The 10,846-nt window shown below is 32.7% G+C and overlaps 1 protein-coding gene across 1 annotated transcript; it reads right to left on the bottom strand.

Annotated features, from left to right (window-relative positions):
- Window positions 1-1,712: 1,712 nt before the first annotated feature.
- On the bottom strand, window positions 1,713-10,722 carry LOC138330208 (dnaJ homolog subfamily C member 25 homolog). Its single transcript, XM_069277660.1, has 11 exons — window positions 10,588-10,722; window positions 9,073-9,104; window positions 8,530-8,595; window positions 8,147-8,200; window positions 7,677-7,731; window positions 7,014-7,120; window positions 6,042-6,185; window positions 3,883-3,947; window positions 3,299-3,494; window positions 2,380-2,445; window positions 1,713-1,897 (listed from the first exon to the last, which is right to left on the bottom strand). The coding sequence occupies exons 1-11, from the start codon at window positions 10,691-10,693 to the stop codon at window positions 1,775-1,777; spliced, it is 1,014 nt and encodes a 337-aa protein (XP_069133761.1). The 5' UTR covers window positions 10,694-10,722; the 3' UTR covers window positions 1,713-1,774.
- Between the last annotated feature and the right edge of the window lie 124 nt (window positions 10,723-10,846).

Consider the following 10,846-nt stretch of genomic DNA (forward strand, 5'->3'; position numbering starts at 1 on the left):
ACATCCTTACACGATCCTGACTGTTATAGGACATTAAACAAACAAAAACAAACCTAAAACAAAAACCAAACTTCGCTAGCCATGTGAAGAAAGCTTTTCAAGAGTTCTGGCTTTCCAAAATGTTACCTTCATGACATTGTGTTCTACAAATGTAGACATGGTAATTTTTTTCAGCATGGGGAATTATGTAGTGATGTAACAAAAAATTGACTCCAATACATTAATGGGTTTAGCAGAAACATAATTACCGTATTAGACTCGATAAGCACCCAGGTCATTTAATAAATTGACGAAATGAAAAGGTGCTTACCGGTAATTAGACAAAATTATTGCAAACTTATACAGTTTTGTATAGTTTTGGTCATATACACGGACAATTGAAATGAGGCCTCAGAAAGGGAGGGGCGCTTATTGGGTCAGATTCAGTAAGTAAAATTTCAGTATAGCTTTCCTTTCTGAGAGCCTGCCCTTGTGTTCATTTTTATTAGACTAGTCTCATTGATAGATTGATTTCCCACTCCTAATCATGTTTGGATTAACTCTGGTTGCTCTTCAATCAAGAATTAAGGAGAAGTAGCAAAATTAGAATAACAAGTCTCAGTGTTGTAATTGGTGTCGCTCCAACAAAATTCAATTTCAGCATATTGAAAACAGCATGATTCCACAGAAAATCTTTTAAGATAAATACTACTCCGCTAAACCTGCCTATAAGCTTTTTTAATTCAATTTTTTGTCTAATATATATTAGGCAGAAAATTTTAAAAGCCTATAGCTAATAATATATATAAAATGAATGTATAAGAATCTATTTTTTTACCATTGGAAGTAATTTGTATCCCACAGACATACGTTTGATGAGATCCCGTGTCGTCTGGAAAAATCCTGTTGATATTACTTGAACCCTGAATCTATTTATCAAAAATATTTACAGTTTGCGCTGACATGGACTCAATAACGATGCTTTCTGGTATTTTCATTATCAGTGTATAATGATAGTACAACACATGCGGTAATTCTATTGTTACAGGAATAGTCGCTGGTGTAGCAACGTGGGGTCATGACCACACTTTGTGGGAACATATGAATGGCTCGATTCCAATCAGCTGTTCAATCGAATTCGTTGACGATGACGGAAGAAAAAAATATGGGTATTTCAATAAAAAATATGCAACTGTTGCGAGAATAAATCATATTCATTTACGTGAAAAACTGTAAATATAAGAAATAGATTTTTATTTTGTTGAGGTTATGAGGGTATAATGATAATGGAGCACATGTAAATTATGTAACCCCAGCAAAGCTGGGTTACATAAAATTTAAATAAAAACCCCGACTTTATTTCTACTGAATCAAGTCAAAATATTCTGAGCTATCAGAGTTACTTCCTTTTCCTTAAATTCTGTTTATCTGCAGAATTGATGGAGTGAAATAAAGGGAAGTAACTATGACAGATCAGAGCCCAGTTTCATGAACATTCCTTATTAACTTTGAATTTCCCATGTGAAAGCATTACACAAGTAAGAAATTTCCTTCACATTTTCTGTAATGCTTTCCTATGGAGAATTTTCACTTAAGGGGTTCATTAAAGTTAAGAAATGTTCATGAAACTGGGCCTAGAATGGTTAAGTAGTTAATTTACCTACCTGTACTTGAGAAGATATTTCATAAATTTTATAGACTATACACTAAAACTAAAAACTCGGAACCCATAATGGTATTAAAAACAATTTATTTGGTATAATGCTATCAACATTTGCCTCAAGTCAAATAACTGTTACTCAGGGCCAAATGACATTTGTCCAGGTCCTCCTTTCTTCATGTATCGACGGTAACTTTTATATCTAGCACTTTCAGCCATTTTAATTTTCATTTCTTCTTCCTTTTCTTTTTTCCATTCCTGAAATGAAATAGAAGTGTGGTTAGTTATATATAATTAGTCAATTTGGCTAAATGTGCTATTAAATGTTAGAGACATTTAAGGATGGCCTCCCCTGTATACGCTGGGTTGCATATGTGAATATCTAGGTGTTGGGAGGCTTCAGTAAAGTTTTCTTGTTTTGTTGCACACCCCATCCAATATTATACTATCATTAGACAACCAGTCACCCCATCTCATTTATATGGAGTACTTTACAAGATTTTTTCACTGTTTTCACTCTGTTCTCTATAAATCATACATGTTTGGAAACCCTTTATAGTAAATCAAATTAGTACATATTCTAAAAGTTAATCTTACACATGTAATAGTATATATAAGTTATCCAGTGCATATAAAAGTTCAAAAAAAAAAAAAAAAATATAATGAACTTAAGATGTAAATAGCTATACAAAATAAGAATTTTTTTGCATACATTTTGAACAGAAAAGAAATATATATACCAAAAATTTTTCCTTTATCCATAGCTCTTGTAACAAGTAGTCTTCCTTTTCATGGTCTTGTAATGCCTGTAAATACAGAAACATATTTACATATTCAATTCTAAATAAAATATTGTTATCCATGGGATGAGAGAGGGGCATATATATAGCTTCAACACTTTCAGAAGAGGGGAGGGGCACTTATAGTGTAAGGGACGCTAATTACTGCAAATCCGATATATCTATTTTCAACAGTCATCACAACTCTTCCAGAAGAGGGGAGGGGCACTTATAGGGGTGGGGGTGCCAATTACAATGAATACGGTATATCTATTTTCAACAGTCGTCACAACTCCAGAGGAGAGGAGGGGCGCTTATAGTGGCAGGGGTACTGGTGCTTATTACTGCGAACACGGTATATCAATTTTCAACAGTCCTCACAAAATTTCACTGTCCACGGATAAGTCGCTATCCCGATTTTTAGGGGGAAAATTATGGTATATCGATGTTCAATATTCGTCACAAAACTTTCAACGTACATTTAGTCATGATCTGTTGGTATCAAGGTATTTTGATAGTAACGTATGCAATATATCCAATAAATACTTTTATCCATTCTTTAAACAACACAACAACACTTGTGAATATGTTATAATTTCACGATAAATTGATCACACTTTCTAGCCCTAACAAATGGTTGATTTTGTTTTGATAGAAAACAGGTTGCTGGATTGAGTAACCAGGCAGTTGACCTGCTTTTCATGTCAAAATAATCAAATCCTAGCTACACAAGTGAAGGGAATGTTATTGATGAGCCTGACCATTCTCATGAAAAAAGTCTCTATAGCCTTATTCTAGAAAGCAGAATTCCCTTAATTCTTTGAACTCTAGAACTAAACATGCTTTTAATATATCGTCTCTTAGTTGATCTAATACTTACATCGAATTGTCCTTGACTAATTTTCAGATTTTTGCGTATGAGGTAATATTTAGCTTCCAAATCGTACTCCTCCTTCTTAATTCTGTATCTCCATGTCCATTCCACGCAGGAGTAAGCATACTTGTACAGGGTATAGGGCAATAGGATTATCTGTAGCCACAGTACATCGTATATAGTAGGTTTCTGGTATGCACCCCTGAAACCACAACCAATCTATATATACATACCTGGTACATGTATTGTTATATTAGTGCCAGCGTGCAATATGATGATTGTTTGCAATACTCTGGTATCCATATCTGGCATATCAAGATTGTTTAATAATTCTTTTATGCTTTAATGCCCTGCATCACAACATTATGACTCTACCAACCATAAATTGGCGTTTACGAGGGCATGACTGTCAACCATTTACCGTACAAATGACACAATTATAATGTCTCATTAGACTTGTTTAAATCATTCACAGTTGCTACCACATTATTTTCCAAATATCATTAATTCGAAACAAATTTGTTGTAATAATAAGAAATAAGAAACATATAGGTTGATGAAGTTAACGTCTTAAGAATTAGTTTACATACCTTATATCCATTTTTTCTTCAATGACTTTCCGTATAATTGCTTCTTCTTCTTCACGTATCAGATCCTTGATAACAAATTACAGGAAATAAAGATTTAATAGATTCACTCTATGCAATAACTGTAAATGATGAAATGAAGCTAAAATTTTAACACACAATTTTGTTTGAAAAATAAAACACATAAACCTATTGAATGTATTATCCACATCAAATTTCCATATCACTGTGAGAATTTACAGACAATTTACCTCGGTAAAATGTACATGAAATAATCCTATAATTTCCTAATGTTTTACTTTCAAAGTTCAATGACATTCACATATATATATTACAGAGTTATCATTGTGTGATGAGGCAAACATTGTTATATCATGTTTTTAAAGGGACAATTCAGTCTAAGAGTAGATTAAAATTTGCACATATTTCACGAAAACAAACCAGATCTAATAGAAATTAGATTTATATAGTTGGTTTTACTGTGATATGCCAGAAAAGCCCACTGTAGTGAAATGTATGTGAAATGTTCAAACTTGCTTCCTGTCCGCCATTACATATAGTGGTCGGATGTCTTGCATGTCGAACCCTGGCCCTTGTAGAAAAGAAATTTGAGTCTAGAACTACTCAAATCGCTCTTACAGTAGTGTGTTTACCTTATTAGATGCATGTTCTTGTCTAAAAATAATTTAATCAACTCCTCAGTGGTTATGTATTGCATTTGTTTAACATGTGGGACTTTGGCTCGGGTATAGGTACAGTGTACATAATACCTGCATAATTGTATTATCAACGATTTGGAATTTCAACAAAATCGATAAAAATACTTAACAATGTCGTGAAATTTGTCAATATTTCTTGTTATATATATGTTTCATAAGGAATGTAGAACAATATTGCATTCATGTCATATTTTGCTTCGTGGTTATGTAACAGAATTGGCCTCACTGAATTGTCACTTCAAGAGTATAATCTAGCATTATTTTTCCAGGAATCAAATACTGTTACAATTGATACCTACGACCTATATCAAGGGCAGATAACTCTATAATGGGTGAAGGCGAAATAATTTTCAAAATAGTTTTAAATATATACACAGTAAATTATATCATCAATATGACAACCTAGTAACATGTCTTACCTTATTCCTGCGGTCCCCTTGTAACATGTCTTACCTTATTCCTTCTGCGGTCCCCTTGTAACATGTCTTACCTTATTCCTGCGGTCCCCTTGTAACATGTCTTACCTTATTCCTGCGGTCCCCTTGTAACATGTCTTACCTTATTCCTGCGGTCCCCTTGTAACATGTCTTACCTTATTCCTACGGTCCCCTTGTAACATGTCTTACCTTATTCCTACGGTCCCCTTGTAACATGTCTTACCTTATTCCTACGGTCCCCTTGTAACATGTCTTACCTTATTCCTACGGTCCCCTTGTAACATGTCTTACCTTATTCCTACGGTCCCCTTGTAACATGTCTTACCTTATTCCTACGGTCCCCTTGTAACATGTCTTACCTTATTCCTACGGTCCCCTTGTAACATGTCTTACCTTATTCCTACGGTCCCCTTGTAACATGTCTTACCTTATTCCTACGGTCCCCTTGTAACATGTCTTACCTTATTCCTACGGTCCCCTTGTAACATGTCTTACCTTATTCCTACGGTCCCCTTGTAACATGTCTTACCTTATTCCTACGGTCCCCTTGTAACATGTCTTACCTTATTCCTACGGGTCCCCTTGTAACATGTCTTACCTTATTCCTACGGTCCCCTTGTAACATGTCTTACCTTATTCCTGCGGTCCCCTTGTAACATGTCTTACCTTATTCCTACGGTCCCCTTGTAACATGTCTTACCTTATTCCTACGGTCCCCTTGTAACATGTCTTACCTTATTCCTACGGTCCCCTTGTAACATGTCTTACCTTATTCCTACGGTCCCCTTGTAACATGTCTTACCTTATTCCTGCGGTCCCCTTGTAACATGTCTTACCTTATTCCTGCGGTCCCCTTGTAACATGTCTTACCTTATTCCTACGGTCCCCTTGTAACATGTCTTACCTTATTCCTGCGGTCCCCTTGTAACATGTCTTACCTTATTCCTGCGGCCCCCTTGTAACATGTCTTACCTTATTTCTAGGGTCCCCTTGTAACATGTCTTACCTTATTCCTACGGTCTTTCTTTTTGTTCGTAGTATTATTAGATAGTTTCTCTTGTTTTATGATCTCCTGCGCTCTAAATCTGTATTTTGGTTCTTTACTTAGATAAGTTATAGCCGTGTTGTAATTATTCCAAGCGGCCCAATACTGTAAATAACAAGATCAAAAGTTACTAAACATACACACAAACTAATAAAGGCCGCCAGATTTGGAGCTGCCAGATCTAGAGTTACTTCCCTTCATTTTACACCAAAAAAATAATCAATGTGGGCATTTTCTCAACCCCAAATAAAGTATAATTTTGCAGCAATTAAAATTTTGATCTGTCAGAGAGAATCATTTTGCATTAATATAATGATGTGATTGAAGGGAAGTAACTTCTGTCAGAGAGAACCATTTTACATTAATATAATGATGTGATTGAAGGGAAGTAACTCTGGGAGGCCATAATGAAAGTATCCAAATTTCTCCTACTCATTCAATGCATATTTTTTTTAATTTCATAAATTTATTGTCATCTATCAAACTTTTTTATCGCCAATCTTAGCCTATACATATGAAAGCAGACAGACAAACAGAATAACTGATGTCATAAATGGTCATTCTCTATACTCTTGGGGCTACTATCACTGACGTTATATCCACCACTGGACTATCTCATCAAGAGTAAAATTAAAGGCAGCAGAAGACACAGGTAATTTAATCTTTTGATATACATAAAAGTAATTTTACAACAGTACTCTGTGGTTGACTGTTGTTTTGAAGTTTGGCGTCGCTCTCTGTAATCTTCAAATGAAGTCTCTGCAGGCCTGTGATTGGTCTATTGTTTTCTCCTGAACTGCGTTCAGTTTTACTATCAAGATAGTCAAGGAGTGGATACATCGTCAGTGATAGTAACCCCTGACGTATTGAGGATCATAACTGGTATATGTGGTATGAAAGTCTATAGGAAATTAATTAACTGTCATGTTTTACCTGAATTAATGATATAATAGTTATCGTTACAACAACAACAATGCGAGGATCCACTTTTGGAGCGTAACGTCGTCTATAATAATTATAGTAGTTGGCCAGATACTCGTCTGAAAAAGGAAACACGAATCATACATAACTAGAACACTGGCGACTCAGGAAGGATATACCGATAAATGTCTGACCAACCAGGGTATCAGATTCTACTACAAACAAGTATCAACCCATACGGAATATGTATCAACATAAAATCATTATAATAAACAATTCTAGGTACAAAACTTAGATTTTTTGTCATCAATTAACCACTTTACACATCATGCTTTGAAAATACATGTTTTTCCCAAAAAAAATTCGCAGAAATAATATCCCTATAAATAATTTCCAAACAATAAATCGCAAAATTTTACACCCGTGAAATCTAACAACAACAGTGTGATAAATACACCTATCACATAATCTGAAAAAGTTTGATTTTAGTAAGTTACTGCAAATACCCTTCAGATCTCACCAACATTGCCCAAGGTTTTAATGAAAGGTTATGACAAGAAAGATATTATTGGAAAATTAACCAAATGCTATTTCAACAAATAGGAAAAGGATAAATTAACAGTTTATTTCATTGAAATACTATTGTGAAAAAAATAATATATTAAAGCATCTAACCTGGATGGTCCAACATGTAGTCGTAATCAGATCTTTGTTCGTCATCTCGTAAAATCTACAAAAGTGAGAGAGAGAAAAGTTAGATAACTGTTGAATGGTGTTTTAAGTAGACGAAATATTAATTGCAGAATAAAACTGGTTATACAACTCAACATCAATCATTTAACTCATAGCCCCATATCAAGAAGAATTCCTTGTTCTTCAATGTAAATATTTCTTTACATTTCCAAAAATAATCTTTTAAACCCTTAAGATACATTTAGGCTCTTCTAATCAAAGACAAGACCAGTTCATTATGAAATTTCAGGAGAGAATGAGTTAAATGACCACAGAAGTATTTAATCAATAAACATAAAAGTATCTTATATATAATCATATGCAAGTGCATTTACATTGTATGCATACAAACTCTCAAAAATTGGTAGAATGAAACTGGATGTTTTTATTGTTACCATTGCCTATATACTTACTTCATAAGCATTGGCTATTTTAGTAAACATTTTTTCGGCTTCTTCCTTTTTTGCCTGGAATAACATAAATATCATCAATATTAAAATCAACGATCAATCATTAATTTAATCATTTTTTTTTTTCATATTGCAGAATACATGCATACTCATAAAACGAGTATCAATTCAAATTATTTTAATAATGATCTTAAAATAATTATCATATTATATGCCACACTGGCCATTTATTAAACTTGACATTCCTACTTAATAAACTCATAATGACAGTAATTTTATGGAAATTTATGCAGCTTTACACATTATCCATTTATTAAACTTAACATTTTTGCCCAATGACAGTGCACATATACATGGATTATGTTTTGTTTACCAATAATACTTGCCTTTGTTTTGTGCATATCTGGATGCCATTTCCGTGCTAATCGTCTATATGCTTTTGTTATATCAGCCTGCGTAAAACAAATGTATATAAGTGCCAATGTATTAAAGTAGGAAAGTTATTGGATGGTAATGATTTTAATGTACAAAAAATTATTTCTAAAAAACATTTATCACCTTTTAAAGCAATTTCTAGCTTGAAATTACTTTGTCATTCAAATATATCTTACAAATTGTTAACAGTTGCTTAAATATTATGATTATTCATTATTATGTAATTGTGAGAAGCTAAGTATGTATATTATATATGATATATACCATATATGACAAAATATGTATATGTTAGTAAAATCCATATCAATTTCATAAAGTACCAAAAACAAAATATTTAAATCATCTTATTGACTCATTCACCCAAGAAGACACATAATAAATAAACTCTGTAATTCAAAGTCTGAAACAGTTATATTATGATTTTTCAGGAAGTGAATGAGTTAAAATTACATAAAACAAACATGATTGACACAAACACAGAATTAATATCTTACCCTTGTAGAATCTCTATCAACATTTTCGAGTACTGAAAGAGAGGAAAGAAAAAAATTGAATTTTCTATTTTCTTTTCCTCAGAAACGACAGCACTACAATCAAGAATTGGTGTAATTTTTATGGTTTTTTTGGAAGATATCTAAATTAATAAAGATATGGTAGAAAAAAGATTTGATATAAAATAATTATTGCCTCTGCAATATATATGCAGTTTTATTTTGTTAAAGATGCTCCACCGCTGACAGAGCAAAAATGGCATTCATCATTAGAACAATAATTGGTGTTTAATCTTGTATATATATGTCTAATTAATACAAAAAATAATATAAGATAATTTATTTTGCCTTTGGTGCATGCGCAATCAGTACTTCATTCCATATAGGATATAGTGCCACAGATTTTTTTCGGGATGCAATTATTATTTTACATTTTCAACTTGAAGTAAAATTAGAAGCTCAAACTTTTCAATGGTGGTAATGGTGTAAAGTAAGTAACTTTTGTAATTGAAGAAAAATATGAAATCGTCTGCTCCTGTTTTTGATAGTGAAAAAATACCATTTGTCAGCGGTGGAGCATCTTTAACAGCAATTGTGTCTAATAAACAGCTTGAGCACTGTGCATGGGATTCAGTGCATGTACAATATAAACTATGTACATGTGTATATTACACATATCTATTAGAATTTATAATAATTTTATTTTAGTTAGTAGTTACACCAGAAATGCCAGAATTCGTAAAATGAAAACGCATAGAAATCTAATAATGTTGTTTTTAAATATTTTATCAAAAATTAAAAATAGTGTCATATTTTTTTAGCAGAAACATATATACATAGAGAATCTCTATGTAGATTTTCTATATATGTTTCTGTTTTTGGATATTCTCATAACAACCGAATTAAGACTCTATAATTTCGCACGTGAACTATTAATTTCTATTGTGTCACTTTGTCATAAGATGACAATTTATATCCCCCATGTAGACTATGAAATTATTCATCGCATATGTCACGGTTGAATGAGTTTTACCTGTATTCTATGTTTATATTAGCCCCATGTATGGTTAGTAATCATGTAATTGAGGTAAATACAATAACGAAAATCGAGACAACGCAATTTGGTTGTCCTCTGTTTAGCAGCTTAGAAAATATATGTGTTTTTTTTTTTGCAACAATAACAATTAGTTAAAGATTGTGACCGTGCAATATAAAAAATATGATTCTGTGAATTAAATATAACAAGAAATTAAAAAAGGCTGATACCAAAATGAAAACTTAGATAATCAGCAAGTAAAATCATTATCTGTACACAAATTGTATAAGGGAGTTATAATAGTCATCAATGGGTCGCATCGGCAGTGATTTTTTTTTCATCATGAAAAACGTCTGTAAAAAAGATAATACGTGGACCCCCATGCATATGCAGACGAGGATAGTACATCGACTTACACCGGTCGTGAATTTTAAATAAACTAAACATGTTTTAAGAAAGAAATATAGTAAAAATATAATTACTTTCATAACAATTCTCCAGGCCACAGTATAATCCTTCTATCATCGCCATTGCCTGTGGAAAGAAACAAATAATTAGGACCAAACTGCCTCTGATAGCCGGTGCCATTTTGGAAAAATTACATAGCCGGTTAAAAGATGCGGAACAAAACGTAAATAAAACGTATATATTTCCTGCAATATTTCTTTCGAATATTGTATGGAATTTTATCAATCTTCAGTCAAAAGCAAATTATTTGTATATACGTTTGTTTTCTATTAA

The sequence above is a fragment of the Argopecten irradians genome, chromosome 8 (assembly GCF_041381155.1).
Source record: "Argopecten irradians isolate NY chromosome 8, Ai_NY, whole genome shotgun sequence".
Classification (NCBI taxonomy): domain Eukaryota; kingdom Metazoa; phylum Mollusca; class Bivalvia; order Pectinida; family Pectinidae; genus Argopecten; species Argopecten irradians.